Raw genomic sequence first — 24,590 nt, 5'->3', positions numbered from 1 at the left:
TTCTAGCACAAGTGCTTTTTTTCTAACCAGCAGAATTAATTCTAAATCACAAAGTTATGGTTACTACTAAAAACTGGAGATTTACTTAGTGCAGACCATATTCTTTAGAATAGAAATCATGATATATGCAATGTTTTATGAAAACTTATGACAGGGCAGTGCCTGTGGTTCAGTGAGTAGGGCACCGGCCCCATATACCGAGGTGGGGGGGGTTCAAACCCGGCCCCAGCCAAACTGCAAACAAACAAACAAAAATAGCGGGGCGTTGTGGCGGGCGCCTGTAGTCCCAGCTACTCAGGAGGCTGAGGCAAAAGAATCGCCTAAGCCTAACAGCTGGAGGTTGCTGTGAGCTGTGATGCCATAGCACTCTACCGAGGGCGACAAAGTGAGACTCTGTCTTAACCCGCCCCCCCCCCAAAAAACCCCACAATTTATGACATGGGGAATTCTGCTTATATTGCCAAAGTGCTTTTCAAAATAGTGATTAGTGATTTCCATTTATATTCCTACTGTTAGTATATGAGAGCGTATTTTCACCAAATGCTTACCTACACTGCAATCTATCTATATTTTCACATGTAATTCTTTTTTTTTTTTTTTTGAGACAGTGTCTCACTATGTCACCCTCGGTAGAGTGCCGTGACATCACAGCTCACAGCAACCTCGAACTCTTGGGCTCAAGTGATTCTCTTGCGTCAGCCTCCCAAGTTGCTGGGACTACAGGCACCCACCACAAGGCCCAGCTATTTTTTGTTGCAGTTGTCATTGTTTTTTAGCTGGCCCAGCCTGGGTTCAAACTTGCCATCCTTGGTGTATGGGGCTGGCACCATAACCACTGTGCTACAGGCGCCAAGCCTTACATGTAATTTTAATGTGCTTGGTTATCAAATTTTTTAGCCCATAGCTGTTAAAAAGGAAATTTAAAAAGGGAAGTAAGCTGTGCATGGCTCACACCTGTAATCTTAGCACTTTGAAAGGCCCAGGTGGATGGATTACTTAACCTCAGAAGTTCAAGACCAGCCTAAGCAAAAGCAAGATCCTGTCTCTACTAAAAATAGAAAAAAAAAAGCCATGCATTGGCTGGGCACCTGTAGCTCCAACTATTTGAGAGGCTGAAGAAAGAGGATTGCTTGAGCCCAAGAGTTTGAGACTGCTGCGAGCTGTGATACCATGGCACTCTAGCCAGTACACAGACTGAGACTCTGCCTCAAAAAATAAATAAAAATGAAAAGGGAAATAAATTGCTGAAGGGAGGCATCTGACAGCTAATGAATAGCAAGAAAACAAAACAAAACAAAAACAGCATGTTTCAAGAAAGCACAGAATCTGCCTGGGACTATTTAGCAATAGACTAATTAATACAGTGGCCCTTTGTGTTTGTGGGGTCCACATCCATGGATTCAATCAGCTGTGTATCAAAAATATTAAGAAAAAATACTGCATCTGTTCCACACATCTTTTCTCTTTTCATTATCCCCTAAACAATATAACTATTTATATAGCACTGATATTGTATTACATATTATAAGTGATGATTTAAAATTATATGAGAGAATGTGCAGAGGTTACATGCAAATATCACACTATTTTATATCAGGGACTTGAGTGTCCTCAGATTTTGGCATTTGTAGTAGACAGAAGGAAAAACATGTAAGGAAAAAAAAGACATAGCTTACGGTGGTTCCTTATTTTAAAAAACAATTATTAGTATACCTAATTTCTTGAGTGTGCTGGTGAATAGAATAAATATTGTTAAAAAGTCTTCTATTGATATAGTGAAGGTTTCTCCAAACAGCATACGTACTAAGCTTTTGCTATAACATAAGGGGAAAAATTAATGCAACTAAATACAGAAAATAATATTGGCATGAGTGTCTTAAACCAGTTATAAGAACTAGGGCTTACACTCCAGATTCACTTAATCTAAGAGAAACTGAGAGCTTTTAATTTCATCTATTTCTCTCAGGACATAGAAGAGTGAGCATACTCTTTATTCCTTCTGTTATTCCTGGCTCAAACAAGATTTCTAAAACAAATGTGGTTTGTATCTGTAATTTTAAAATCATGCATCTGTGATCTATAAAGCCATAGTTAAAAAAAAATTAAACAGTATCTAAATTAGTACTTACAATTTCACATTCCTTACATGTGTGCCCAAGCAATTTTCTTCTCTCTTCTTTTCTCCGAACCACTTCAATATGAGGAAAATTTTGTAAGCTAGTCTCTCTGGGGGGAAAAAAATGAATTAAATTTAAAATTAATCTGTTTGTTACTATAAAGATCTTTAGTTTATGATTTAAATTAGCAAAGATTAATTTGGAAAAGAAAGTAGAGGAGAAATAATCCTAAAACTTTTACTCATTTTACTTGAGATGCTTATTAAGTTAGAAAAATATTTCTTCAAATACTTACTAAGTGCTTATTATATGCTCAGTATTTTTTCTAACTTTAAAAGATAACTACTCAAAGTGATCTATGAGTCAATGTGATCCTTATCAAAATACTAGTGACATTTTTCACCAAAATTAAAAAAAAAAAATCTTAAAATTCTCATGGACTACAAAATACCACAAATAAGCAAAGCAATCATGAGCAAAAAGAACCAAGCTGGAGATATTATACTATCAGATTCTGAAATATACTACAAAGCTACAGTAAGCCAAACAGCATGGTACTGGCGTAAAAACAGGTAACAGAACAGAGAACCCAGAAATTAATCCACATATCTATAGCCAACTGGTTTTTGACAAAGATGCTAAGAACATTCACTGGGGAAAAGACCATCTCTTAATAAGGTAAATGGTGCTGGGGAAACTAGATATCCATATGCAGAAGAATAAAACTAGATTCCCACCTCTCACCTTACATAAAAATCAACTCAAAAAGGATTAAAGACCTAAAAGTAAGATCCAAGACTATAATACTACTAGAAGAAAACAGGGGAAATATTTCAGGACATTGGTCTAGGAAAAGAGTTTATGAATAAGAACTCAAAAACAACAAAAAATGGGATTATATCAAAAGATATAACTTCCTATTTTTTGCCTCTGTCTGGCTGAAAATAATAATTAGATTAAGCAGTATAGTAAATACCAATTTAAAACTGAACACTTTATTATTAAATTCAGGAATTGCTATTGTATAGTACAACCAAGAGAAAGTCTGTTTTCCAGGACTAAGAGCCTACATTTCAGAGCTAACCTACTCGGCCCAAAGAACAGATTTATCTGTTTGTATCCATTTGCCATTTTGTCTAAAAGAAACATTATCTTTTGCTGTCTCTACCCAGTAAAGCATTAGGAATAATTATTGTTTGGCCTGGTCTTTAAATGAAACAGATCCTAGAAACGTAGGAAAGATCAAAGCCACTAAAGTATGGATTAATATGCTATGGAATACTTTGGGAAGAAAAAGTAATCAAGAAAAACAAAATTAAAAAAATTAATATATTCTGCTTTAAAAAGCACAATATAGAAAAACCAAACTTACAAAATAGGTATATAACTATGTAATGGCATATACATTTTATCTATAGTAGAAACATCGCCAGTGAGCTTAAACAATCCGCCTCACAAAAGCCAATTTTCTAAATGACTTCTTGGTAACACATCTAGTTCTTTAAAGTACAGGCACACCTCAGAGATAATGCAGATTCTATTTCTGACTACTACAACACAGCCAATTTAGAAATAGTCACATGACTCTTTTAGTTTCCCAGTGTAAATAAAAGGTACATTTACTCTATATGGCAATCTATTAAGCAAGTGTACAATGTCATAAAAAACAATTAAAAATATTTTATTGCTAAAGAGTGCTAATGATTATCCTAGCCTTTAGTGAGTTGTCATCTTTTTGCTGGAGGACGGTCTTGCTTCAATGTTGATGCTCCTATGACTGAACAGAATGGTGGCTGCCGAAGGTTAGGGTGACTATGGCAATTTCCTAAAATAAGACAATGAAGTTTGGTGCATTGATTGATCCTCCTTTTCCTGACAGATTTCTCTGTAGCACGCAATGCTGTTTGACTGCATTTTGCCCACAGTAGAACTCCCTTCAAAATTACAATCAATCCTCTTAAACCCTGCCACTGTTTTATCAATTAAGTTTACCTAATATTTTAAATCCTTTGTTGTCATTTCAACAATGTTCACAGCATCCTTACCAGGAGTAGGTTTCATTTTAAGAAACTACTTTCTTTGCTTATCCAGAAGCAGCAACTCCTTATCCATTCAAGTTTTACCATCAGATCGCAACAATTCAGTCACAGCTTCAAGTTCTTCTAGTTCTCTTGCTATTTCTACCATAACTAAAATTACTTGCTCCACTGAAGTCTTGGACCTTTCTAAGTCATCTACTAGGGCTGGAATCAACTTCTTATAAACTCCTGTTAATGTTCATATTTTCACTTCCTCCCATGAATCATAAATGTTCTTTTAAATGGCATCTAGAATGGAGAATGCTTTCCAGAAGGTTTTCAATTTCCTTTGATCAGATCCATTGGAAAAATCACTATCTATGGCAGCTACAGCCTTACAGAATGTATTTCTTAAGTTAAGACTCTTTTTCGGTTTAAAGTAAGACTTCGAGTTGAAATTACTTGATCCATAGGTTAGCAGGTATGAAAAAACATTAATCTTGTACATCTTCATCTTCGGAAGCCAGATGCATTGTTAATGAGCAGTAACACTTTGAAAGGACTATTTTTTTCTGAGCAGTAGGTCTCAATAGTGAGCTTAAAAATATTCAGTAACCTTGTATAGGCCAGGCACCATGGCTCATGCCTATAATCCTAGCACTATGAGAGGATGACACAGGAGGATTATTTGAGGTCAGGAGTTTGAGACCAGTCTAAACCAGAGGAATACCCTGTCTCTACAAAAAATAGAAAAATTAGCTGGGCGGGGTGGCACACAGCTGTAATCTTAGCTCGTTGGAACACAGGCAGGAGGATCACTTGAGCTCAGGAGTTTAAGGTTGCAGTGAGCTATGATGATGCCACTGCACTTTAGCAGGGGCAACCAAGTAGGACCCCATCTCAAAAAGACAAAATATCCAATGCTGTAAAGAGATGTGCTGTCATCCAGGCTTTGTTGTTCCATTTATAAAACATAGGCAGGGAAGATTTAACATAATTCTTAAGGGCTCTAGGGTTTTCAGAATGGTAAAAGAGCATTGCCCTCAACTTCAAAATCACCAGCTGCACTGGCTTCCAACAAGAGTTAGGTTATTCTTTGAAGCTGGGCAGTGACTTCTCTTCTCTAGCTATGAGTCTTAGATGGCATCTTGTTCCTAAAAGGCTCTTTCATTTGCACTGAAGATCTGCTGTTTGGCACAGCCTCCTTCATCAATTGTCTCAGCTACATTTTCTCCATGACTTGCTGCTGCAGCTCTGACATCAGCACTTGCTGCTTCACTTTGTGCCTCTATGTTACAGAGACGGCTTCTTTCTTTAAACCTTATGGACCAACCTCTGCTACTTTCAAGCTTTTCTTCTGCAGCTTCCTCACAATTGAAGAGTTAGGGCTTTGCTCCAGATTAGCATTAGCTAAAAGGGTTGTGGCTGGTTTGATCTTCTATCCAGACTACTAGAATTTCCTCCGTATCAGCAATTAATCTGTTCACTTTTTAATCATTTGTGTGTTTACTGGAGTAGCACTTTTAATTTCCTTCAGGAACTTTTTCTTTATAACTCGGCTGTTTGGCACAAGCGGTCTAGCTTTGGGCCTCTTCTGGTTTTCCATACACTTTGCTCAGTAAGCTTAATCATTTCTAGCTTTTGATTCAAAGTAAGAGGTGTGTGACTTGTACTTTCATTTGAACACTTAGAGGTCACTGTAGGGTTCTTAACTGGCCTAAATGCAATATTGTTGTGTCTCAGGAAAAAGGAAGACCCAAAGACAGGAAGAGAGACAGAAGAATGGTCAATTGGTGGAATAGCCAGAACATAACCTAACATTGAGTAAGTTTGTCTCCTACTCTGAGCATATGTTCATGGTGCCCCAAAACAACGACGATAGTAACATTAAAGATCACTGATCACAGAACACCATAACAGACATAATGACATTTGAAATATTGAGAAAATCACCAAAAAGAGATAAGGAAACTCAAAATGAGCGCATGCCATTGAAAAATGGTGCTAATAGACTTGCTAGAGGCAAAGTGGTCACAAACCCTCCTTAAAACAAAACAGTTATCTGCAAAGGGCAAAAAAATAAAGTGCAATAGAAGGAGACATACTCATATTTGGATCACATACCCCTCTAGCTGGCATGCACTTTCTTTCAAAAGAAAAGTTTTAATTGTTGTAAGTATATGAAGTTATAGGTCCATTTGTTGTTCAACTCCCAAATGCTCAACTCTGACATAATCTACGAATTAAAAAAGGGAGAGTGAGAAAGGAAACAAAAAATATTGCCATGACCATGTCTTTCAGTTTATGAAATCCTAAGCTTACCCAGATCACATTTCGGCCATACCCTTTCCTCTGAATATTATCTATCCATTTCTGTAGTGTACTACAAGAGAGCAGGGAATCTACCAGCAGACTGGCATGTGTAGTAGACCTCAAAGCATCACCTAGAAGATGACTAAGTTTCTTGTCCCCAACCTAACATAATCCATCTTCCTAGGATTTGCAAGTATTCTCCGAGGAGAAAGCAACCACATTAAGTCTGTGACTTTTACCACCCTTACACCTTTATCTACCCACTTCTTCTATAGCTATCTAGTGGTTTCAGAATAAACAGAACTACTCATATATATTTTTTAAAGTTAGTGAATCTCTAATATAAAACATTTAAAATGATGGCTCTTATTTTGCAATCCTCCTTTTAGGAATCTATCCCAAAAATACACAGGCAAAAACATGAAAAGAGAAAGCACACGCTATTCATTGCAGCACTGTGTGTGTGCTAGGCAGGCATAACAACAAACAATCCATGTGTTTAGGGAATATCACTACAGACAATTTGAGTGATTTCCAGGATATATAAATAAAAAAAGCAAAGTAGAGAAAGGTATTTACCTCATTCTACCATTTGTCTAAAGGGGGAGAATATAACTAATTATATATGTATAGGTATTTGCTCTTATATTTAAGATGGAAAAAAAGCATAAATTTTAAACAAATATTTACCTATAGGAATAAGATTTATTTGAATATACCTGGTTTTATGGCCTCTGGACCAATGTACATATTTTATATAATTTTAAAAATAATTAAATTTAAAAAGAATAAAAAAATCTTAAAAAATCAAAAGCAAAATAAAACAAACCTGAGTACTAAGTTGGTACTATAACTACACAAAAAATAATGAGCTCAAATGACTTTAAAACACAGTGATTTGACTGTACATTTTTAGGACATATGTTAAAGACAAGACAAACATAAAAAGTTTTATTAAGCTATTTTTATTAACCATTAGTAGAGATATTATTGTATATTCTGAGATTATACCATGTATGTTATTATGGGATAAAGTAAATTGAGAAATTATGTTGGTTGGCACTGAGAAGTGGGATTTTCAGTAGGTGGAAAAAGTAGATATAGAAGATAGAGAAGATTATGTCAGCTTCCTATAGTCCTGAATTTTAGTTGGACCTATAAGTATAGTTTATCTTAACAAGCCAAAATGAAACAAAAATCCTTATTCCTAACTCCGTCCACCTCAAAGTTCTAGAAACAACGACTAATCATAGGCCAGACTGCGGCCTAAACATTACTTCTCACTAAAAGGAGCATGGGCTCGGGGAGACATGGCAGATTCTAGCCCTATGGCATAAAGTGCACAAGAGAGCCTAGAAAATCTCATCACACCGGAAGTTAGGAGGCTGTGAAAGATGATTATGGGGTGTCCATTCAAAGAGGCTTCCTTTAGGCAAAGGTGGGACAATCTGAGTATGTCTAAGGATAATAACTTTAATGGATTAAAATATATCAAATATGGTAGAACCTCTGTAAGTTGACCACCTAAGGGACTGTAACAAACTGGTCAACATATGGAGGTGGTCAACATAAGGAAATAGGCCAACTGTACTGATACATACATGTGGTACATGTCCCATCTATTAGGTCAACTTCAAGAGATGGTCAATGTAAGGAGGTTCTACTGTATATTTAAATCCATGAGTTTATAATAACACTTAAAAAGGGTGGTGGTGGTAAAAATTTCTGTATTTGTAAAATTTGTCATTCTTATGCTCAAGTCCCTTTTTTATTATGACCTTAAAGTAAATATTTACTTTTAAATAAGTTATTTATTTTTTTTCTAATGAAGCAGCAATTTAACAGCTTGAAGATAACTCTAAGAAAGATAGCTCTGTGTACTTCTAGTCACACTGCTGGCATTAATCAAGACCAATTTACCTTTCATCATCTTTAAAATACGGCTCCACAAATGCTTTCTGCTTGACTTTATCTTGTTTATTACCATGAGCTGTAAACAAAACAAGGACATCATAAAATGTAGAACATAAGGAGAAACAATGAGCTAATTTGGAAGAAATAAAATGTACCCAAGCTCACATTTTTACTGGGCTTCATACTCTAGGCCCCGGGCAACTCATCTAAATTTTGTATAACTAGCTTTTTCTTTCTAATTTCATCTACACAGTGAGGAGAGTACTGATTGTCCTACCTTAAATTACCTGACAGCTAAAAACCTTATCTTGGAAAGTATCATTTGGTAAGAACACTAACAACAGAAGATGGCTTTTAATATGTTTCACTTACCAATCTTATTGATTAAAAATTTTTACTGTTTTTAATTTCCACATAATTAAACATACATCTTTATGGGGTAGAGCTCCTCAAACATTTATCAGTTGTGTTGAGGACATTCAAAACCCACTCTTACAGCTATCTGAAGTCATATAATAAATAATTAATTATAGTCACCCAATAGTGCTAAAGAACATGAGAACACAGAATTTCCATATTATTTTCCATAAGGGCTGCACTTATTTACATTCCCATCAGTCTTATTTATTTGATAAAGCTTCTTCTTGTAGGGAAAAAAAAGTACATTGAACAGCTGTAAATTTCTGTCATAGGATATTCTTGATGGAGTTTTTGCCATGGATTAAGCAAGCAAAGCCTGCTGTTCTTATCTTTGGTTAGGGTCTCATTGACTGAGCTAAGGGCTATCATTTTAAAAACCTCACGGAAGCATAAGTAAAGCATTATTAAGACAGAAGAAAGTGGGCGGCACCTGTGGCTCAAAGGTAGGGCACCGGCCCGATATGCCGGAGGTGGCAGGTTCAAACTCAGCCCCGGCCAAAAAAAGACAGAAGAAAGTATGTTTGTTTAAAAAAGTATCAAACAACTTTTGGACAAGGTTAAAAATTCTGTCTTTACTCACAGTAAGAAAATGAGATATGAATTTTTTTTTTTATTGTTGGGAGATATGAATTTTAACTAACTTTCAATCCCGATTATTACTCAGTTTCAATTAAGTAGAGTGTTCGATTGCTACCTTACATTACACTATTACTACTTCTAATGAAACAGGTCTTAAGATTGATATATATAGTTACATATTTTGTCTGGAAAGAGAAAGCATTCACAGCAGAAAATAGATCTGAATTTTCTGTGAAACTCTCTCCTACTATATTACAATTATTAATTAACAAGTTTCTCAAAACTGTTATAAATTTTATTTGTATGTTATAAAGAAATTTATAGTATCACACCAAGATTAACTTCTTAATTCTAATAAATATTTTATGGTTATGTAAGATGTTAACATAAGGGGAAGTGATAGGTAAAGGAACTCTTTTTGGAACTCTTTTATTAGTATAAAATTATCTCAAAGTTAAAAAAACTGAAAAAGAAATTTATACAAGGAACACAAAATTTTATTGACATACCTCATCAAGCCATAATTAAAGAGAAAATAGCCTTACTGTTTGGTTTCTTGGTGGCAGCAGCTAATTCTTCCTCTTCATCTACTACCTGGGGGAAATTATCTGCCAAACAGGATTCATATTCTTCATGCGTTGTCCGATCAAACATGTCTTCCAAGCTATCATTCATTTTTCTTTCTTCATCTATGTAAAAGAGCACTGGCTTAGGGCAACAAGTAAGCTTTTTGTTTTCTATGTAGACCAACACGAAACCTGTAATAACTGCCATAAAATAATGTAACGAGGCCTTGAAAGACCCTTAAAAAATATATGGTTCTTAAAATGTGAATCACAGGCCTTCCTTTGCAGAGTGTTCTTTCAGTGAATAGATGTAACACAGTCAGTGAAGTGCTTGTAGATATGTGTAAAAGGTGACCTGAAGAATGTCAGTTGCAAGCTTTAGTTAGAAATGTTAATTCAGTGAATGTATGTATCAAACTATAATGTATATGGTCAACTGTTTAAAGACATTTTAAAAACCACGATTATGGGTGGCGCCTATGGCTCAGTCGGTAAGGCGCCGGCCCCATATACCGAGGGTGGCGGGTTCAAACCCGGCCCCGGCCAAACTGCAACCAAAAAATAGCCGGGCATTGTGGCGGGCACCGGTAGTCCCAGCTACTCGGGAGGCTGAGGCAAGAGAATGGCTTAAGCCCAGGAGTTGGAGGTTGCTGTGAGCTGTGTGAGGCCACGGCACTCTACCGAGGGCCATAAAGTGAGACTCTGTCTCTACAAAAAAAAAAAAAAAAAAAAAAAGTTTAAAAACCATGATTATTACAAAGGTTTCAGGTCTAGTTGTGAAGTGTTCTTTCCATGAATAGGTGTATCATACATGCTAAAAAGATGATTCTAAGGATGTTAGTCGTAAGTTATAACATTAAGAGCCTTAATTTTAAAAGTGTTAATTCAGTGACTGTAAATGGGCAACAAACTGTAATGTATGTAATGAAGTGTTTAAAGACACTTTTAAAATCATGAGTCTTACAATATGGTTTAATTCTCACTATTTGTGAATGAGGTATGAATAACCCCCCTAAGTTTTTACTGAACATTTACAAAGGTTTTATGTTGCGGCTTTAAATGTCTTTTACTTGTGGTAGGAGTATGCCAGTTTTTGTAATTGTCATAAAATCAAATCCCTTACAAAAATTAAAATTTTTTTCCTCCCTATCAGCTTAATTCATACCAAACCAAAATGAGTTTTATCACAAAAACTGTGAGGAACAGAAAATATGTCATAATGAATGATGAAAAATACTAAGTTTAAATAGAAAGTATATAAATTACAGACAAAATCTCTACAGAATTTTGCTTGCCTGTTTATTTTTGTAATGAAGTACCAAAAAAGTATTTTCTTTTTTTTTTTTTTGTAGTTTTTGGCCGGGGCTGGGTTTGAACCTGCCACCTCCGGCATATGGGGCCCTACTCCTTTGAGCCACAGGCGCCACCTGCAAAAAAGTATTTTCTTAAATCATCATCAGCACTTTGTAGCTTAATATTAGTAGAGATAACAAATTTAATGTCATATTTGATAGGAAAAATAAATTTATCTTCAAGTATTTAATTACATTTCCCATTACATAATCAGATTTTTATCACATTTTAAAAAAACACCAGAGTTTAAGAAAAACCAGAAATAAATCCAGTTGGCTAACAAATATGACAGAACAGAAGCTTGCCAATATTATTCTTTATAACATAACTACCACCTCTCTAAATCTGCAGGGCTCCATCACGCATACCTGCTTGGTCTTTCTCCTGCTCTTATCCTCTAGCATACTATGCTTATCTCTCATTAGAACCTAAATGCCATTAGGTAGGTACTTTTGTTCTGCATTGCTAAATTTGTTCTGCAATGTTAAATCGCAATGTTAACTTGCTGAGTTTTTTTTTTGGTTGGTTTGATTTCTGATTGTGAAATACTTGAAGACAAAGTCTATCATTAGTGATCTTTCTATTATAGTCTAACAGAGTAGGGGTACAGAGAATATTTTTGAATTAAAATTATTAGTAGTAATTGGGAGTTCTTATTGGTATACTTCATGTTTTAAGTAATTCTAAGTGTTAAAAATGTTTTACCTTATGGGGCAGATTGTTTTTTTTGTTTGTTTTTTTTCAAATATGGCCTCAACATATTCCACGTGATGTTCTCACAATGAGATGCTGACACGCCTCCTACTGCCCCTGAATGAACACTGACAGCCTTTGTGACACTGTATGACTACTGAGATCATGAAAATGCCAGGCACTTCTGCTTTGTTCTCTTGGGGCCAACTCTGCTAACACGGCCTCCAGGTGAAGAGGAAGCAGAATTAGCCCGTAGGAAGAGATCACATGAGGAAGCCTTGAGGGCAAAGGAGAAGTGAGAGGACAACCCACCCTCCAGCTGCCCAGCCTTCTGCATTTCCATTGTGGCCATCACCTGCCAACAACTGCATGAGAGCCTCTGAAACAGAACTGCCCAGCTAAGCCCTTTCTGAACTCCTAAGCCACAAAAACTATGAAGATAAGAAAATGACTGTTGCTGTTTTAATCCTCTAAGTTATTAGGGTGATTTATTATGTAGCAACAGTATCCACAACACTTTCTGTAGCCAAAATTATCCCTATAACTTCTATTCATTAGTCCAAGTTCTAATTTCACTTACACATGAATGATACTTGGTTTAAATAAACTTCGGAAAACTATTATTTTCTTTGAAGCAACTAGATAAATTTAAAGCCAAAGTAATTGTAAGATTTAAAGCCAAAGTAATCGTACTTCAGTTTTTTACAAAAAATAAGAAAAACAGTATTAGGGGTTGGTACAAGGAACTAAGTATCTTAAAACCAAGGTATCCGGGCGGTGCCTGTGGCTCAGTGAGCAGGGCGCCGGCCCCATATGCCAAGGGTGGCGGGTTCAAACCCAGCCCTGGCCAAACTGCAACCAAAAAATAGCCAGGCGTTGTGGCGGGTGCCTGTAGTCCCAGCTACTCGGGAGGCTGAGGCAGGAGAATCGCCTAAGCCCAGGAGTTGGAGGTTGCTATGAGCTGTGTGATGCCACGGCACTCTACCGAGGGCAATAAAGTGAAACTCTGTCTCTACAAAAACAAAAACAAACAAACAAAAAAAACCAAGGTATCCTACTAAGAAGAGTTACTGAAGTGTCACACAAAGCCACAGGAAGACATTAAATTACTACGAAGGTTTTTCTTTTAATAGATATTTGCTCCATTACATGGTTTGTTATTCATTATTAAAGAACAAAGAATTAAGGCAAAGACTATTATAATTTTCTCTCATTTACTGTACTTAGGTAGCAAGAGTGATTCAAAAGAAGCTGGGACAAGACTACTGTTTTCTCTCTTGGCTTTGAGCAGACAAGATACAGAAAATTCAAAAAGACAGGGAACACAGATAGCCAGAAAGTGCTCAGATTGTACCAGGCACTGGGAAATGTCTCTTCTGTCAGCACACACGTGTCCCTATGTGGCAAGCCCTCAACCTCCAAGACCTCATTGACAAATGACAACTGTTCCAAATCCAGGTTGGTCTCACATCATGTGCCTCTAAAGGTAGAAATGCTCCTAAGGTAGTGCTAGCCAAAATCCTTCTGTTGTTTCCCACTTTTGGAGAACCAAGGTTTTAGGTAGAATTAAGTTTCTCACCATAAAGGGTTGTAGACCCCTAATTTGGCTAAATCCCCTTTTACGTAGGGGCAGAATATGGCAGATTAACCCAGCATATACACTATCACTGGTAGTGCTTATTTGTAAATGTATACTTACATGTCTCAGTAGAATTCCTTTCTTTCCTTATCAAATTGCTTTACGAAAATCATAATTCTAATACAGGACTCTCAAGATTCCCTGTTACACTATTTATAAAAAATTGTCTAAACCAGGGATCAGTAAACTTTTCCTTAAAGGGCCAGATAGTAAACATTTCAGGCTAATATGGGCCCTGAGTTCTCTGCAGCAGCTACTCTACTCTGCTGCTATATGGAGCAACCAGACACAGGTAACATATAAATAAATCAACGAGGCTGTGCCCCAGCAAAACTTTGTTTACAAAACTGGCAGCTGGCTATCCTCTGCTGACCTCTGGAAGCAATTTGAATTTTTTCTAGAATAAAATTATTTTAGCTAAAGATTTTTTTTTCCCTTAAATACTGAGCTTTCCTAAAAAGAACACAGAATTAACAGAGTAGGAAAAAAATCCTGGTTTATGGTAAAAGGCCACTTAAACCAATCAATCAGTACAATGGTACAACTATGAACTTCACTCCACATTTTCATTAAAATAAACAAAAACAAGAACAAATCTTACTTGGACTTTTTTCTCCCTTCTGCTGTTGCTTCTTCATTTTTAAAAGCACAGTTTCACTAACCAACGTACAGTCCATATCCACTGTCTCTCCTCCTAATCTTGACTGACTTCCATCCTAAAAAAATATTCAGAACAATAAACACTTAATTCTTTATGGCCTTATATTTACTTTTTACCAAAAAATTTGGTTAAATAATATATGAATTTTCATTTTTACCTTTATACCTTAAGAACAGATATAGATTTAGATTTTACTGCCTATAAAACATTTTAGGATCAATGTATAAGAATACTCTCTCAAGCCTGGGAAAACAACTAATGCCATCTAAAGTGAGGATTATTTACCACTGAACTCCCTTGAACTTTCCCTACCTTTCTTCTCTAATCTGCCTCATAGTAACCAAAATCACTATACACTAAGAACAATTTCAAAAGTCAAATTTAATTTCTTGAGGGGTATATGAAGTCGGACAATTAAGTTGTGAACTCATCCTAGAAAAAGGGCTATATGACTGAATACCACTATGGTATTCCCCTTGGGAAGCTGTATACCAATACCAGAGGACAGTCCACCCTTCAGAATAATTTGAAACTTTTTTTTTTTTTTTTTAGAGACAGAGTTTCACTTTATGGCCCTTGGTAGAGTGCCATGGCATCATACAGCTCACAGCAACCTCCAACTCCTGGGCTTAAGTGATTCTCTTGCCTCAGCCTCCCGAGTAGCTGGGACTACAGGCGCCCGCCACAACGCCCGGCTATTTTTTGGTTGCAGTTCAGCCGGGGCTGGGCTTGAACCCGCCACCCTCGGTATATGGGGCCAGCGCCTTACCGACTAAGCCACAGGCGCCGCCCAATTTGAAACTTTTTTCTGCAACAACTGTCATATGTGACTGACAATTAAGTTCACAAACTCATTGTAGAAAAAGTGCTACATACCTCACTGCTGAATATAACTAGAGTCACCTTTGAAATACTCACCTTGGTCATCTAGTGACTATAGTAATATTCAGCAATGAGGTGTGTATTTTCTAGGATGAGTTTGTGAACTTGATTAACCATGTATATCACTCTGGCAGCTCTTAGATACTTTGTTATTAATATGCTACTAAGGAAAAAGAACTCAAACTACACAGAACCTAAATATAAGGCAAAAAAGTATTAATTTAAAAAATAAAGTATTAAAAATGGTCAACTGGGAAAATAAACGTTTTGATAGTATATTATAGCTAATCAAAACATATGATGTATTATTTTAATAAAAATAAAATTATTTGAAATATGTAACATTTTACATTAAAAAAATTACTGTTTTTCTAAAGTCTTTTAAAACCAGAAAGTATTATTATCCTTTCAAAAATATCATAAAGTTGGAAGAATAAACATCTTTGTTTCCTATTTTTTGAATAAATAAATGCAGATTTTAAGAGATATCTGTTTATCTCGAGGTTGCAGAATACGAGGTCAGGAGTTGGGTATGACTAACAACTCAACTAGAATGGGCTTTGGTTTTACCTTACTTACCTTTGTATCTATTACAGTAATATCCATTTTATATTGAGAAAGGTCTGCTCCTGGATCTATACTCCACTGGATATTTTCAAAGGATACATCTTAGATAAGGAGAAAAAATATGCAATTAAAAAACTAACTTCAAAAATTCTTACCACTTTAAACATCATGAGATCTATAAAATATAACATTTTTTGCAAATCATGTCTGGTAAAGGACTTGTACCCAGGATATGTAAAGAACTCTCACAACTCAACAATAAAAAGACAAATATCCCAATCAAAAATGGGCAAAGGACCTGAATGGACAGTTCTCCAAAGAAGATACAGAAATGGCCAATAAAAACAAGAAAAGATGCTGAATATCATTAGCAATCAAGGAAATGCAAACAAAAATCACAATGAGATACTACTTCTCACCCACTGGGATGCCTAGAATTAAAAAGATAACAAATCTTAGTAAGGATGTGGAGAAATGAGAACCCTCATACACTGCTGGTGGGAATGTGAAATGGGGTAGATACTTTGGAAAACCGGCAATCCTTCAAAAGAAAAAACACTGAGTAGGGATATGGTCCAATAGTTCCATTCCTAGGTATAACCGCCCCCCCCCCACACAAATGAAAACATACATTCACACAAAACCTTGTACACAATGTTCATAGTAACAGTGTTCATAACAGGAAAAAGTGGAAGCAACTTAAATGTCCTTCAATGGACAAATGGATAAATAAAACACAGTATACTTATACAATGAAATGTTATTCAACAATAAAAAGAAATAATATTGATACATAATATATGCTACAATGTAGATAAAAATTGACATTAGGACAAGTGAAATAAGTCACAAAAGATCATATAGTAAGTAATTCTATTTACATGAAAATTCTAGCATAGACAAATCTATGGAGACAGAAAAGTAAGATTAGTGATGTCTAGGAAGCCAGAATGATAAAGCGGAAGAAGAGTGATGAAACTGTGCCGAGCTTAGACTACAGAGACGGCTGTACAAGTCTGAGTACAACAAAACCACTGAACTGGACACTGTATTAATGGGAGATTTTTATAATATGTGATTTGTATTTTATAACAATATTTTAAAAAATTTAAAATTACAGCACTGTTTGGAAAAATCTCCAATGTATGTGGATATAATACATGGTGGCTATATAAAGTGTGGTTATTGAACATGAAGTGGTATAATACTGACTCTAAGAATTCTGGGAAAAATTAAGTGGCTATACTGTAATCCCTAAAGCGACCATGAAAAAAATTAAAAAGTTAAAAAAGAAAAATCAGGAATGACAGTGAAAAGAACTTTTTTATAGAAGAGTAAAATCCTTGCTGTTAGAACAACAAGAATGTACTTCAGGAAAAAAGAAAAATAAACTCGAAACGATGTTTTCAAACGAGAAGTTTAAAAATTGATATAAATAAATGTATAAATTATACATGTATATATTTACAGATATACTTGTAAATGCATGTGCATCTTTACCCCTCTGGGATAAGAACAAAGTTTTATGAAAGTTCTAATTTTTATTTAAAAATTTTTTGCAGGCTACATTGAATAGTTTGATGAGAATATTTCAGATTGTATATGAAACCAGCACATTGTACCCCTTGATTGCACTAATGTACACAGCTATGATTTAACAATAAAGATATAAATAAATAAAAAATAAAGATGAAGAGAAACGTGAAAAAAAAAAAATAACTGTGTGAATGGTAGGATAGGAAGACATTCACCCAACAGTATTGCTATTCAGTTACCAATATTATTTCCACAAAATCTGTGGTCTGTATATGAGTGCCTGTGGAATGGATTTTCACACACTGGAAACAACACAGAACCAGGGCACAGAAGATGTGACAATTTAATAGGGAATGCTCATATCAGCATATAGTGAATCAGAGAAAAATGTCAAAAAGAACAATGCCCACATACAAAATGAACTTGAATATATTTTCCAAGGAGAGCTATGTCTGAAAAGAAAAAAAAAGCAGCTATTCATCATAATGCAAGACTTCAAAATACAGCAGAACCTCCATACTTTGGAGCTGACCAGTTGACCACCTCCTTACACTGACCACCTCCTCAAGTTGACCTAATTTTCATAGAACAGACATACAGCACATGTACTCAGTGGAAGTTCCTATGTTGACCACCTCCATATGTTGATCAATTTGTCACAGTCCCTTGGGAGGTCAACTTACAGAGGTTCTACTGTATAGTTAATGATTGTGAAATTGGACAGCTCTTATGGGCTACCTGCATGCAACTGCCCACAATCTATCCCTGTACTATACTTTTTTGCATGACAAATTTTCCTTTTGGTTTTTTCTTTTTACTTTTGTTCTTCATTATTTTAAATTGTCAGCACTATTTTTTTTATCAATCACTAGCTCATGTATTCCACCTTTTCATTTTTTCCAATTCTGGAGCTATAATTTGTATAGAGACTTTTAGTGAGTTCTAATTAGTTTTATACATTTTTTGCAAATTTCACTTCATTGAAAGTGCCTTATCACACTGCTGACTTTGTGTGTCGGCATTGAGCTTGCGTGTAAAAACACTGACACTTCCTCAATAAATGAAGAGATGTCCTTTTTGTACATTATCTTGCATTTGTGCAAGATAACATTTCTCAAGATCTTGGCTCTGAGTGACCACATATTTGATGTTGACCCATTATGGTTTTGGGTGGATCTTGTAAAAGATGTAGGTTGCTGTGATATGTCAGGTGACCACAGTTATGAATCTGGGTACCTACAATTACCAACCACAGTGAGTGCATTTCTACATTTCCCTTTTTGGTCTATTTCTTTTTCTTTTCTTTCTTTTTTTTTTTTTTTGAGACAGAGCCTCAAGCTGTCATTCTGGGTACAGTGCTGTGGCATCACAGCTCACAGCAACCTCCAACTCCTGGGCTCAAGCGATTCTCCTGCCTCTGCCTCTGGTTAATTTTTGGTTGCAGCCGTTATAGTTGTTTGTCGGGCCCGGGCTGGATTCGAACCCGCCAGCTCAGGTGTATGTGGCTGGCGCCTTAGCTACTTGAGCCACAGGCACTGAGCCTGGTCTATTTCTTCATGAATGCGGTTAATCTGCTTGTAATTATTTTACCTGTGCAAACTGTCATTAGTGTACCTATGTGTTTTTGCTCGCAAAAATATGTATGTTATTATTGCCTATTTTATATGTAAAGTGCCCTGTGAGCAAAAATATGTATGTATGTTATTATTGCCTATTTTATGTGTAAAGTACCCTGTGAAGTATTCTGTTTTTATGTTTCCTAAGTAAATCTCCTTTAAAAAAATAATAATAAAATAACAATTTTTTGCATAGTTTACATTGTAAAAAGCTTTTGTAAAGAAAATAAAAAATAACTACATAAAATAAGTAAATCCGGGTGGTGCCTGTGGCTTAAGTAGTAGGGCGCTGGTCCCATATACTGGAGGTGGCAGGTTCAAACCTGGCCACGGCCAAAAACTGCAACCAAAAAAAAAAAAAAAGTGTCAAAAATAAGTAAATCCACAAAATCATCTTTAAAAGTAGGCATCAAAAGATCACAATTCAATTCTGTCAAAAAGTACAAGAGGAGATTTTTGGCTCGGCACCTGTAGCACAGTGGTTACGGTGCCAGCCACATACACCGAGGCTGATGGGTTTGAACCCGGCCCAGGCCACTAAACAACCATGACAACTGCAACAAGTAATAGCCGGGCACTGTGGCGGGTGCCTGTAGTCCCAGCTACTTGGGAGGCTGAAGCAAGAGAATTACTTAATCCCAGGAGTTTGAGGCTGCTGTGAGCTGTGACGCCACAGCACCCTACTGAGGGTGACACAGTGAGACTCCGTTTCAAAAAAAAAAAAAGAATCATAGGTAAAATGAAACCAATGAAAATTATCCTATAAACAGACACACGCAGGGAAAAATAAGATTTTTTTCCAAAATAATTCAATCTATTCAAAGAATGTAATTAAAGTCATTAAAAAGAGGGGAAACCCTCTTCGTAGAGTACACACCTTGGTTGTTTTGCAGAGGCTTTGCTTTAGCAATTCTACATGGATTTAACTGAAGAACTGATGCAAGTTCACATCCTGCACGGACTGGCCTGACTTTTATTTTTATTGGCTCGTGAGAACCAGTACCCTAAAACAGAAATAATTATTAGTATCTAGATAAAATCACAAACAACCATTTTAATCAAAACCCTTGAACATTTAACACATACCTTCATGTCATCGAAAAGACTCTCTGCCTCCAAACTTTTACGTGGATGTACAGGGATTTTGAAGACAGGATTTTCTTCTTTTATTTGTAATGGTGGTTTATTGTCTGGAGAGAATTTACCAAAGGGCTGGAGGACAATGCACTCCTGCAAATGGGGCTCCTCTGGGGAATCTTTGGACAACATGCAGGTCCCACTCAAGGCCTTACGGCTTGAGGAAGAACCCTTGGAAATGGGCTTCAAAGTCTCATAAATAGTCACTTGCCTAAGTCTGTTTTTAGAAGTCTCACTTCCTTGGCTTTTCTCTTGACGCTGAATAGCTGAAAATCGATCAGACAGATCCAAAGGTTTATCCATTACATAGTCCCCATTAATGGGAAATTGATCATCCATTGGAAAAGGAAAAGCATTTTCTTTATCAAAAGATGCTTGGGGGCAGCTTATTTCATGTTCATTTTCTTCCTCAATTTTCTTCCTTTTGGATGTTCTGCCTCCTAATGATTTCTGGACCTCTAAATGTTTACCAGTTATAGCATCTTTAATGTGATCAGTACCACCCTGTCCACCTGTTGGTTCGCTTATATTTTTATTTATAAGTATTTGTTTACTAGAAGATGACTGGCTAATGATCTTGTTCACATCAGACCCAAGACTATGATGTGTGAAAAGGGTACTATCATCAGATTTTGATCTAGTTTTCTCTGATTTAGAAATAGAAGTATTGGTGAAAGGGGCTGTTTTCAGATTTTTTTTCTTCCCAGTCTCTAAAAGAGAAGGGGACAAACTTGTATTCAAACCTAAACTACTTTTCATATTAGAGGTAGCTCCAAATGCAGGAGATGACACCCGAGTAGTCAATTCTCGAGGAGGAGATTGTGAAGTAGAATCTGAAAATCTAAATAAAATAAAGAGTGATAAAAATTTTTCCTATTAAAGGGATAAGATATAAATTAAGAGACAAGCATATGAAAACCTTTGTTAATATAGATTTAATAGTAAGGTCTTATCTACATATTAGAGGTAAATGATTAACTAAAAAAAAAAGAAAAAAAATTTTTTTTTTTTTTTTTTTTTTTGAGAAAGAGCCTCAAGCTGTCACCCTGGGTAGAGTACCGTGAAATCACAGGTCACAGCAACCTCAAACTCCTGGATTCAAGCGATTCTCCTGTCTCCACCTTCCAAGTAGCTGGGACCACAGGCGCCCACCATAACGCCTGGCTATTTTTTGGTTGCAGCCATCATTGTTGTTTACTGGGCCCAGGCTGGATTCGAACTGGCCAGCTCAGGTGTATGTGACTGAGGCCTTAGCCGCTTGAGCCACAGGCCCAGGGCCATGATTAACCAAAATTTAAGATAGTATATATTTTTGGCTTCTCTTCATTTAAATGAAAACTCCAGAGGAAAATGATGTAAGAAACATGTCTTAATATCATAATATCCCTATCTACAAAATTTTTTCCTAAGTAACTTAAATAACTTTATTATATAAGAAAATCATACTTTAATAAATTCAACCGAGAACTCAAATTCTTCTAATATCTTGTCATGAGTAACTGCAAGAAACAAAATTCCTATACTACGGAACTGAACATAAATTAAGATCTACCTTGTCTCTAGCAGAAGAAATAGCTGTAAAAAGGACAGTAAATTTAAGTTTGAAGAGGCGGGCTGGTTAAGACCTCTGGCTCTAGGACTTAATAGCTAATTGGCCTCATGTATGACATTTAACCTCCTCAAGCTCCATTTTTATTATATATACTAAAAAAATGGGAATAATTATATCTACTTTGATGAATTACTATGAGGATAGATTAATATATGTAATATAGGCTCAGAGCCCATAGCACAGCATGGTGGTTACGGTGCCTGCCACATACACCGAGGCTGGGGGGTTTGAACCCGGCCCAGGCCAGCTAGACAGCAATGACAACTGTAACAAAAAAATAGCCGGGTGTTGTGGTGGGTGCCTGTAGTCCCAGCTAGTTGGCAGGGTGAAGCAAGAGAATCACTTAAGCCCAAGAGTTTGAGGTTGCTGTGAGCTGTGACACCACAGCACTCTACTGAGGGCAATATAGTGAGACTCTTTGTCTCAAAAAACAAACAAACAAAAAAATATATATATACACACACGCATATATATGTAACATATGTATGTAAAAACAAAAAGCTCTTTTGCAACACAAAATGCTACATGAATGTAGGTATAGCCAGTCCTTCATTATCTGTGGCTTCTGCATCTGTGTATCCAACCAACTGGAGATAGAAAATATTTGGGAAGGGCGGCGCCTGTGGCTCAAGGAGTAGGGCGCCGGTCCCATATGCCGGAGGTGGTGGGTTCAAACCCAGCCCAGGCCAAAAAAAAAAAAAAAAAAAAAAAAAAAAGAAAATATTTGGGAAAAACCCCAAATTTCCAAAAAGCAATACTTGAATTTGCCATGTGTCAATTACTGTGTTGGATCTATTTGTGTGAATGAAATGACATGTAGGATTCTTTAAGTATTATAAATAATCTACAAATGCCTTAAAGAATGTGGGATGTATGTAAATTACATGCAAATAAGATGGTCAGTTTATATAAGGAACTTGAGCATCCTTGGATTTTGGTATCCAAGGTGGGGGAGAGAGGTATCCTAGAACCAATCCCCCATGGATACTATGGGAGGCCGGTGTTATTAGTTAATGGACGTTCTGAAATCAGTAAAAACGAACTGCAACACAATCTTGGGAGCTCAACCACACTTACAGATGCAGTCTATATAACATCCAGTTTTTTGAAATACAAACCCAGAAGAGAATGACTGAATCTTTAAAGGAGCGGAGTAACAGACCGGGAACTCTTAATTACTGTTTGATAAATATACAGAAAGTATCTACAAATAATATCTACCTCCCTATTGTAATGCAAATAAGCTCTCAATTGGTCATAAACTGGGGAGAACTTTTTAAAAGTAAAAATTAATTAGAAGGAAACACTATGCTCAGGAAGAGAAATTAATTATATGCAACTCATTGTAATGACATCTCACCAATAGTTTACACCAAAAGTGATCCAAATTACCTTAAATTATCGTCAATAATTCTTGTAGATTCCTCAGAAGGCTGTTTCTTGTGATGTTCTTCCAAACAATGGTAGAGATCATCACCAAGAGGGCTCATAGGACTTTGAGATTCCTTTATAGTAAAAAGCACACCCATGTGATGAATTATTATTAATCCTTAAAAAGGATGAAGTACTATCATATGCTATGTGAATGAACCTCAAAAATATGCTAAGTAAAAGGTCACATAATATATGATTCTAAATCCACAGAACCAGAAAGCAGACTGGTTATTTACCAGTGGCTACAGGGAGAAGAGAATGTTTAATGGGTTCACCATTTTCTCTGGGGTGATAAAAATGCTTTGGAACTATATAGAAGTGGAAGCTGCATAACACTGTAAATACTAAATGCCATTGAATTATACACTTCAAAAATGATTAATTTAATGTCATGTGATTTTCATCACAATAAAAAAATACAAAGCACATTTTAAGTTTAAAGAGAAAAGCAAATTTTTTTATATAAGTATATTCTATTACCTGTATATAAAGCTCTAATTCTAAAAAAATTATTAAGATGAAGGAAAGAGAATAAGGATAATTATTTATATGAATAGGAGATGAATTTAAAAGATTTCTTTAGAGAGCAATGCTTCTTAAACTTTAATACGCATACAAGTCAACTGGGTATCCTGTTAAAATATAAGTTTCCAGGCCAGGTGCAGTGGCTCATGCCTGTAATCCTAGCACTCTGGGAGGCCGAGGCAGGAAGACTGCTTGAGCTCAGAAGTTCCAGGCCAGCCTGAGCAAGACTGAGATCTCCCATCTCTTAAAAAGCTCAACAGCTGGGTGTTGTGACAGATGCTGGGGAGGCTGAGGCAAGAGGATCTCTCGAGCCTAAGACTTTGAGGTTGCTGTGAGCTATGATATCACAACACTCAAGCCAGGGTGACTAAAGTGAGGTTTTCTCAAAACAAAACAAAACACGTGTGTGTGTGTGCCACACACACATATATAAATAAAAGTTTCGGCAGGTCTGAGATACTCCATCTTTAACAAATTCCAAAAGTGATATAGGTGTTGTTGACCTCACACTTTGAGCAGGTCTTTAGATTTCAACTCCTTTAATATATCTGGTGTCTAAACTACTGACTTGCTAGAGGGAATTAGAAACCATTAAGACACATTTAAAGGTCAAAGGTCAACACTACCCAATATCATTTGAGGACAGGTTTAAAACTAAAAAGGGCAAAAAAATCCAAATGTAATAAAAAAAGCAATTCAGGTGGCGCCTGTGGCTTGAAGGAGTAGGGCGCTAGCTCCATATGCTGGAGGTGGCTGGTTCAAACACAGCCCCGGCCAAAAACTGCAAAAAAAAAAGCAATTCAATTTTTAGAAATTAAACAGTAAGACAACTTAAGAGCACATATACAATTACTGATTAAAGCAAAGGAACATTCTTTTAGAACTGTCCTGGAATAGAACTCTTCCCCATTCAGGTTTTCTATTTTCTAGGAATCGATTAAGGAAAAAAAGTAAACTTGCCTGAGGTGAGGAAGTACTAAAATAATGAAAAGAAGATATGGGGATCAA

The 24,590-nt window shown here is 36.1% G+C and overlaps 1 protein-coding gene across 3 annotated transcripts in view; it reads right to left on the bottom strand.

Moving 5' to 3' along the window:
- Positions 1-24,590, bottom strand: part of RBBP8 (RB binding protein 8, endonuclease) — a 129,330-nt gene that overhangs the window by 4,156 nt on the left and 100,584 nt on the right. For all 3 annotated transcript variants that reach the window (XM_053571584.1, XM_053571583.1, XM_053571585.1), the window contains exons 10-17: positions 23,016-23,128; positions 19,961-20,852; positions 19,752-19,878; positions 15,735-15,823; positions 14,214-14,328; positions 9,907-10,050; positions 8,369-8,438; positions 2,130-2,226 (exon numbers count right to left, since the gene is read on the bottom strand). In XM_053571584.1, the coding sequence (XP_053427559.1) occupies positions 2,130-2,226; positions 8,369-8,438; positions 9,907-10,050; positions 14,214-14,328; positions 15,735-15,823; positions 19,752-19,878; positions 19,961-20,852; positions 23,016-23,128 (1,647 nt within the window). The remainder of the gene's footprint in view (positions 1-2,129; positions 2,227-8,368; positions 8,439-9,906; positions 10,051-14,213; positions 14,329-15,734; positions 15,824-19,751; positions 19,879-19,960; positions 20,853-23,015; positions 23,129-24,590) is intronic.

This window comes from Nycticebus coucang, chromosome 19 (assembly GCF_027406575.1).
Source record: "Nycticebus coucang isolate mNycCou1 chromosome 19, mNycCou1.pri, whole genome shotgun sequence".
Taxonomy (NCBI): domain Eukaryota; kingdom Metazoa; phylum Chordata; class Mammalia; order Primates; family Lorisidae; genus Nycticebus; species Nycticebus coucang.
Note: the sequence above shows the minus strand (reverse complement) of the source record. Positions and strands in the feature narration are given on the sequence as shown.